This window comes from Mya arenaria, chromosome 5, assembly GCF_026914265.1.
Source record: "Mya arenaria isolate MELC-2E11 chromosome 5, ASM2691426v1".
Taxonomy (NCBI): domain Eukaryota; kingdom Metazoa; phylum Mollusca; class Bivalvia; order Myida; family Myidae; genus Mya; species Mya arenaria.
Window position 1 is genome coordinate 67,974,283 of NC_069126.1, and position 9,045 is coordinate 67,983,327.

General features: G+C 33.7%; 1 protein-coding gene across 4 annotated transcripts; it reads left to right on the forward strand.

Annotated features, from left to right (window-relative positions):
* The first annotated feature begins 1,865 nt into the window (after positions 1–1,865).
* Positions 1,866–7,860, forward strand: LOC128236123 (uncharacterized). 4 transcript variants are annotated; one of them, XM_052950982.1, is made up of 9 exons: positions 1,866–2,006; positions 2,474–2,791; positions 3,739–4,044; positions 4,158–4,460; positions 4,684–5,001; positions 5,480–5,788; positions 5,894–6,028; positions 6,303–6,409; positions 6,699–7,860. In XM_052950982.1, the coding sequence occupies exons 1-9, from the start codon at positions 1,955–1,957 to the stop codon at positions 6,867–6,869; spliced, it is 2,019 nt and encodes a 672-aa protein (XP_052806942.1). In that variant the 5' UTR covers positions 1,866–1,954; the 3' UTR covers positions 6,870–7,860. The 4 variants fall into 4 exon arrangements, with proteins under 4 accessions (XP_052806942.1, XP_052806941.1, XP_052806943.1 ...); XM_052950981.1 differs by having other exon boundaries at positions 5,480–6,028; XM_052950983.1 differs by lacking the exon at positions 5,480–5,788.
* Positions 7,861–9,045: the final 1,185 nt, after the last annotated feature.

A 9,045-nucleotide genomic window follows, 5' to 3' on the forward strand; every position in this document is an offset into this window, starting at 1 on the left:
ACTTTTAGCGCCGAATTATTTTGATGTACACTTCCTTATTACTTTTGACTTTTGTTTATTATCTATTTTTCAGTTTGGTTTAGTTTGATTTATTGTGTAATGAAAATTTAATAAGAGGGTCAACCACAAATACTGGGAATCTGTACTCAGAACTATTTTTATTATGTATTTTTTTAAAATACAATATATTTCTCTTCAAAATGCAAATATTCATTAAGGTACATTGATTATGATTTGATGTAGTTATATTTAAAAAAGATAACAAAAAGGAAACACTGATGTCAGTCAACGTAGTTTATATCAGTAGTTTATATCAGTGCAAGCAAATCAATATGTTGGGACAACTGTGAGTTTGTGGCCAAATAAGCTAGTTCCAGCGAACGTGATATTCCAAGGTGGTATTCACATCAGGTGTCCGTAAATCTATTTATCAATAAACAAAATTCATATTCATCAGTATAGAGCCACATTGATTCAGAAAAGTATCCATTTGTTGTCCGTCCTATTATTTTTTACGTCCAATTAATTTGTATCCTGACAATGAAGGCAACGTGCCGTTCATTTGTTGAGTTAAATTGGATTAATACTTGAGATATGATTGTCATACAGTTTTAGACTGTTACGGCTTAAAAATACAAAAGGTACATCTCGTACCACAATCCGGTTTCAGGGTATATGTAGGAGATCAGAAACGTTACGTCTGTCGAATGTAATGCTGAACCTGTCTGAATATCATGTTGGTCGTCTGAAGAATGGGTTCCGTCAATCCAAACAGTAATATTTGGAGAGACAAGGGCCTGATATAAGTCAAACATTGATTTTTTCTGAGAATGATATAATTAACAGGTGAAGAAGAAATGACATGTTTCCTAGATTTCTCCACATTGGCAGTAAGGGATATCGACCATTTCTTTGGAAAGCAGTTGTTTGCTTAGACTGTTACAGTGCACACGCAGTCTTCTACAGTCAACACTAGATTCGCGATAAACATCATAATATACTATGGGTACTGTAGTTCTGTTCTTGTTAAGGTTATACTTGAATGAAGGCAAATAGTGGAGAAGAACCAATATCTACTGATTAAGCTTTCCAAGAAACCATTAATATTTAATTGCATTTTGTATGACCATGGATATTTACAAACGGACTGTTTTACAACGTCATCAAATACATGATTGTTTGTTTTTTAAAAACCGCATGAGGACGTTTCTCAATGTACAAAGTACTGCTGACGTTGACGGACGTTAAAGTCATACACCGACGTTATGACTGCACAACATATTATTCTGGTATCGTTTACAAAGTGTAGAGAAAACATATTTTACAAAGGAGATTGTTATGGTCTTCAAAGATCTTACTCGTTTTTTAATTATCAGTCATCAGCTTACTAGACTTTCAAATGGTACACATATATATGAGTCAATGTGCATAAAAATTAAACATTGTTATCAATGACTCGATGAAACGACGAGCTTATTTGTTCATCAGACATCTTAGTATTGGCTTGAAAGAAAAAAGTGAGTATAGACTACTGATATCATTTTGAATGTTTTTGTTAACAATATACGAACTAGAACATATTTCAATTCATAGTCACTTTTATTGCGGTTTGAAACACTTAGCAACATTTAAGAACAGTGTTAGACATATTTAATTTCCTTTTTGGTATGATTTACAAGGTTACAGAATATAACTTCTGCCTGTGGATGAAAACGACTTTCTATATATGAAAGTTCAGTTCAATTCATTGTGATATCGAAATAATAACTTAAGCGTTTCCGGTAATCCAGTTAAACTATTGTGGACAGAACGTGCAACCAACACATATCTTTCCTTGTGAACAGTGGTGGTCTGTTCATATTTTTTTAATAATAAGTAACGAGTGTAACATAATTGGCAATGAATAGACCGAACAAAAACATTCGCATTTATGAATAAATAATTTTGCGGAGATATGCAACGACAATGGATGATTGTATTTGCTCAACTTGCCGTGCTCAATTCATGTAAGTTTGATACGTAAAACACTTCTTCAACTCAAATTAATTTCAATATTAGAAAAGAGTTATTATGATAATTACAATCACTAGTTACTAGTGATACTACTACTATTGCTACGGCTACTGCTTCATGCTACTGCTGCTGCTGCTGCTACCTGCTACTACTGTTACAGCTACTCCTACTGTTTTTGTTTCTGCTTCTTCTACTGCTACTTCTTATTTATGTGTGTATAAATATTGCTTATAATGCTAAATGAAATGGAAAAAGCAATATAACGTATATTCCATCCAACGTTGATGCTTCACGAATTGTTCTAATAATTTCAGATATTTCATTTCTATAACCTGTGTGTCCCTCTAGTTTGTTAACAATCGGACTTTCCATAATACTACTTACTTATAGTTTATATTGTACTGTTTCGTTATTGGGGATGAGATGTGTATTTGTTATCAGTTTGAAACCTCTATTTCAGTTCTTCTTGCCTCCGTATGTGCAGCGGAGAACAAGTATGGGACAATATCAGTGGAAGGACCAGCTTTTGTGAACAGGGAGGTAACACTGAAAGCGACACCGTTCTACCCTTGGGGATGTGACGTAGAATGGAAGTACATGAAGGTCGGGGAAACAACATTCCAAACAATAACTGGGACAAATATTAAAAGATACTCGGAGGATGGGTCATTCATTTTAAAATGGAAGGCTTCAAATGAATATAATGGATCTACTTTCTACGCTGGATGTTCAAAAAACCAAACAATTAAAACAAGCATGACATCTATAAATTTTACAGGTAACAATTATCACTGAATGTTTCAAGGCGGTAACCTCATCTTTCATTGATTTAGGTTTTATTTTTTTTCTTTGTTAGGGTTAGGGTTTGTTTGGATATTTGATCATTGTAGTTTTTTCTACTTTTTATATTTGTTTGAAAATTTGTTTCTTGGCATATATTTATGAAACACATATTTTCGGCTTTTTCTTGAAGCATTTAAATGAATAAAAAGGGGTTATCAGCAAAAAGTGCGGATGATAAGAATGGTAAGTCGGATCAATCAGATTATATTAATTAATTTCAATTGTTTCAGGAACAATTTAAAATATTCATTGTTAAATGAATGGCAACTGTTCCTTTCCATTTTCTAAGCTGCTTTTTGGATGTGTGCTCTATACAACCATACATTAAATTTGATTTCGTTGTGACGTCCACATTTATTACTTTGTTAAAATTTACAAATATTGATGGACAGTGTGGAAGTCTCGTGATTCTAAGACTATTATTAGTCTGGATATTTTCCGTCTGACTAATCTATAGAGCGACAAACGTTCATTAAACGAACATGGAAGAAATACATGCATCAGCTACAGCTACGAAATGGTTCTACCGAAGAGGAAATATCTTCTGATATTTTGTACATATTGACCTTATTCAATTTCAAAGAAGCATTTGATGGCTGGTATATTTTAAATTTTGATTCAGGTGGCAACACGGATTCAGTGCAGTTTAATATTTCAAGTATCTTGGTTTTACTTCATCGAGTATTCTGATTTTCAAAGATTGTTTTTGATATATACGTCAGCTTGAAATAAAAGGACATATAAGTACAAGGAGGATAGTTTATTTTTCCAGATAATAAATACATGAGCAGCAATGTGATAAACCTTCAGTTTTCATTTGCATTTTTATGGGTAACTTATATTGTATTCAAAGTGATTAAAATAAGTTGTGATATTTTTCAGAGAGACCAAGTTACCCAGTTCTCGGTCCAAAGTCCCCTGACTTTAATACAACAGAATGTATCTATGTTTACGAAAGCTCCGAAGTTTATTGCCAGACTGAAAATGGAACCGAACCTGTACAAGTTTTACTTCTAATAGGACAGGTCTCATATGTTCTTTCTGAAAGCGAAGGAAACAAAGGGTCGTACCGACTCTACAACGCCTATCAACAAATGGCTGGAATGTTAAGACAGAATGTGACATGCCAAGTTTCTTACTCAGCCCAAAAAACACAATACGAAGTGCGCGGTAACTTATGTAACGTAGGTAAGCAAATATAGGAGACACATAATGATAAGTTATGAGTCGTTTAGTTTATGTTAGAAAAATTGAATATGTATAAAATTGAAGGCTGTTAAATCAATATGTTTCAATTCCAGAGACAGGTAGCCTGCCTTTTCTAACAGTTCCTGAATTCCTTCAAAGAGAAAGCTCTTTATATGCCTGTGAGGTGCGAAATGCTATCCCAGCTCCGACAATAGAAATATACGTTGACAAAGTCTTGCTAGGTGATGTTCAACAAACTGATACATTTAATGAATCATCTCATACTTTTACAAGTTCAGCAAAGGTGACAATGGCTAACAAATTCTGGAAGGGACAAGAGGTGTGCTGTACCAGAAGCAACAGATATGATTTTGGTCAAAAAGAAGTCTCAGTTTGCAAAAATATCAGTATGAAATGTAAGTTAAACTCGGAGAGTATCGATTGTATTAGATAATGCATAACACATTTCAGATACTTATGTTTCCTATTGGAACTGTTTGCATGATTGGAAGATAAATAATTTATGTTACTTTTCCCTGAGTGTGTTCCATTGCAATTATATTACAATATAATAACATTATGTGTTTATGTCTTCTGATTCAAACATTTATCGAAGAGCTTGTTTTGTTCTGTTTTTAGATCCGTCGTCGGAGATTTCGATGTCTGTAAACAAAATACATGAGTATCACAACACGTTTTATGTATGTTTATTAAACATATCTTGTGAAACAAATGAATCAAATCCCCCTTGCACAATTGAATGGTCAAGTGACATTGATAGTTTAAGAAACGCTCGAAGGTACAACTGGACTTACGGTGACAGTGGGAGTTACCGTGTTGTTTCCAACGTGCTTCAAAGTTTTACTGAAGACATGGTTGGAGGAACTATTACCTGTTCATCAAGATGCCATCATTTCCCATCTCGATTATATAAAGACTATAAAATATCTGTTTCAGGTAAGTACTCGTTCATATCCGATTTTATCTCAATCTCAATCAAACGAGACTGCTTTAATCGACGAGATAGACGAACTATATATGATCACACATATTCATAATAACAATTGTTTTTGAGTTGCTGCTTTCTACTCTTGTTTTTAACGCTAAGTTTAATTGAGAGAGACTGTTTATTGAACGCAGTGGTAATAATAACAAAGTCAACGTCGGATATTCCGGATATTGTGATTCCTGAGGTATATATTATATTAAAAAACTAGACAATATCTAACCAACCGTCTCAATATCTTGCCACTTCTATTCACATATAACATGGACGTTCATGGCATAAATGAACTCACTGCATTTTGTGTTAAATAAGTATTTCTAAAACAATATGCAACACCTTATAGGCAAAATTGAATGAATTCCGACATTAACGTTTTGTTTATTATTCCATTTATAAATTATTCGATTATTGTTTTCGATTGCCCTTCAGAGTTTTTTATGGAGACGGCTATTATAGACGGCTATATTAGTCCTAAAATACTTAACTTAACTTGCCACAGTGGTGAAACATGCATACCATGTACAATTGTGTGGAGCAGCAACTCCGTCTATCTTTACCCAATATCGACCTCACAATGGACAAAGAACAGTGGCTCCGGCTATACAGCTGTTTCAAATGCTCTATACTTCATAACTAATGATGTGGACGGAAAACAGATTCAGTGTTCTGCAAAATGCGGGAACGATTCATCTGATTCAAAACATGAAACATACACAATTTCTTTTCAAGCTTTTCAAGGTTCGTTTGTTGCCATTATATTTTATATTTCACTTAACAATATAGTTACAAAAAACTTTCCTAACCAAACTAAATACCTGAGCAGGAACTGTTACCTAATTGCAGAATCAGCTACCATCTATGCATCCGTTGTAACCCAACAATGGCATACGGCGGTCCTTTGTGCCTTATCAGGAACCTTACTACTTGCACTGGTAACAAAGTTGACCGTGCTTCTCTTGCGTCGATGCAAACCTCATGGTAATTATTGAGACACTTAATAGAAAATGAGTTTCCTTTCAATACATGTTTAATATATTTATATATATGTTTTCTTTAAAGTTGGGTGATTTGTTATCGCTCGTTGTCCCTTGTCAATATCTTCTTTAATAACACTCTAAAGATTCCTCAACTTTATCTCAAGTTTTGACGTTAACGAACGTATTTTTATTTCGACTGGCATTTGTACATTTTTATAAGCGAAAAAAATGACAAATATTTATATCATTATAACGGGCAATTTTGTTTGACACAGCGTATGAAAGGTTTCTACGTCGAAGAGGACCCGTAGCTAGCGATCCTAGTAGACATGTGTACGATGTTGTTCAGTCTACTGTTGAGACAACTGCACTTCACGCTCTAGTAAGTTTTGTTTTCGTATAATACAATTAAATGTAGAAGAAATAGATGTAGCGAGAAAATCGATACACTGTTTGTTTAAGCTTTATACCATTTGAGATTCAAGATGCTTCATGTGTTGTATTATCTTAGCCCCGCTTGTGATTGAATAAAGAATCATTTAAATGATTGAAACACAATGTACGATTGTATCATTTATGACATGTATGAAAAGGATACATTTTTAAATAGTGATTTTTCTTTCATATTCATATATTTATTTATTCTATACTGTATTGCATTTTTTTTAAAGAGAATGACATCTGCTATTGCCCCTGACAACTTACACACACCTCAACTATCGGTTATGGCAGACAACCAAGTCCGCAACAACAGAAACGTATGCCACTACGACTATGTGGATACCTCATCCGTTCAACAAGACCAAACTACAGCGGCTGGAAATTATATACACGCGATATAAAGCAACGAATCTGACCGATCAAAGCGTGTTATTGTAAACACAACCAATGTCCGCGTACTGTCACTCATCCGATACACCCCTGGTCTCAGATTTTGCGTTGACTACATGTCAACCAAAGAGGTTGCTTTCTAAGTCATTTAGATTACCTGAAGTAAAACCTTTTTGATTAAGACGGGCTCGTTGCTACGCTCATTTCACACATTGTTAATTTTCAAGACTAACGTCAATTTATCTAGTAACTAATACACACAGTATAATTAATATTGATTAAAAATCAATTGTACATAACTATTATTATTGTAAGAATGTATAATTCATATTGCAATATATGACTTGCATTGTATGTATCGTGCGTCATATTGACGTAATCTAAACATACATTTTGTATATATTGATACTGAATAACTTTTCTTCTGCTTATTCTTACAGAATTTATTAATAATTAGCGCATGGACATAGCTGCAAACAGAGTTGAGAAAAAAGATACAGTCTAAACTCGCTATGACGCTCTCTATTATCTCGATTTTCTGGTTACGTCGAACTTAATCCCTGTCCCGAATTAATTCATTGTATTTTTATATAAAACAATTCCGCTTATGTCGATTTGTTTGTTATGTCGAGATCATATGTCAGTCCGTGTGGTCGAATAACACACATTTCCTTTACAACTGCGAACTGCAGATCGAGCTGAAGGTGCGAAATGTACATGACGAAAAAAGCGTGCGGGTCAAAACAACACGTTGTAAAAATTAAGTGCGATTAGTTGTCGATTGATGTATTTAATGGAGATACATTTATGACGACATCATGGGAAAACCCCACTAAGTTAAGAAATATATCATGAGGAAATTTCTCTAAAACGTATATCAAAAATAATCAGGCATAGCAGTCTATCTTTAACTATTGTAAATGTATCATGTATTTTATAGTATGTGTTTGTACTGTAGTGCTTGAATGTTTGTGTTGTACTATATCAAAGATGTGCTACGCTATGTCCGTTAAATGTGCGGTATCGTTGTGTACTATATCATGTATTAATTTGTTTTATATTTGTATAAAGTGAGAAAAAGAAATTCCAGTTTTTTTTTTTCAATAATAAGCCTGCTGATTTGCGTCTACATTGTTTAAGTGAAAAGAAATGGTCCGAAGGTCGCCATTGTTTCAAGGTAGTAACTAAAGAGTACGTAACCACACAATACAACAATCACACAATACTATTTTAACTCCTGTGGTTGAACTTTCAATATTTATGGACAATGACCAGGAATTTTAAGAAAAGCTTTGGAAAAAATACACGTACTAAATAAATAAATAAATAAATAAAACAAACAATTTCTTTTAATCAATTTACTGCAAAATTAGGTCAATATAAGCTAGAGCATTGACACCAGGATAAATCAACTATATTTAAGGTCACAAGGATGAATAACACAATTTACGGTTATCAAACGAGGCAAATAGCGCCACCAGGTATTTTTTTATATCAATATAAATGTATTGTAACGGTGTTTGTGTTAACGATTTGGACGTTCAGTGAGTAAAATTTTTCACTGGGGATGGAGTTAAATCGTTCAACATAACCATAACCCAACTATTGTCCCAGCTTTTATAAATTGCTTACATAAAATGCCTCAGTCCAAGTATATGAACTAGAGAATGAATACAATATTCTAATCGAAAAAACCCCAGTTGAAACATATTTTTAAACGTAATAATACTATGATTTTTGAAATATCTAACTGCATGATATCGACCTTTAATATTTTACTATATTTATATGATTGATTGATAACATGCCAAACCATTGGCAGGGCAATCCATTGGAATAAGAAAGAAGGCTTCGAAACTCACTTGGAGAGTAATGTCAACCCGTTTTTCACATACTTGTACCTTGTTCGATAGTGTCTCCCTGCTTCCGTCGATTCATACAGCTCCCCATACATCGGAGCTGTTACAATATGGCGGACTTTAACCGTTGAATAACTAGCGTGCGGATAAATTACATCTCTTTAAATTTTAACACACTCTAGGTCTTGAAAGATGTCCTTTAAAACAAGGTCCAAACAAGGTCCAAATCAGTTACCCCACCCGCTACGTTCGTGACTGTAATAATAACTTGTATTGTGCGTGCTGTGACTACTATCGAAAATCTACGATAATGTCGTTTTTAAGAAGT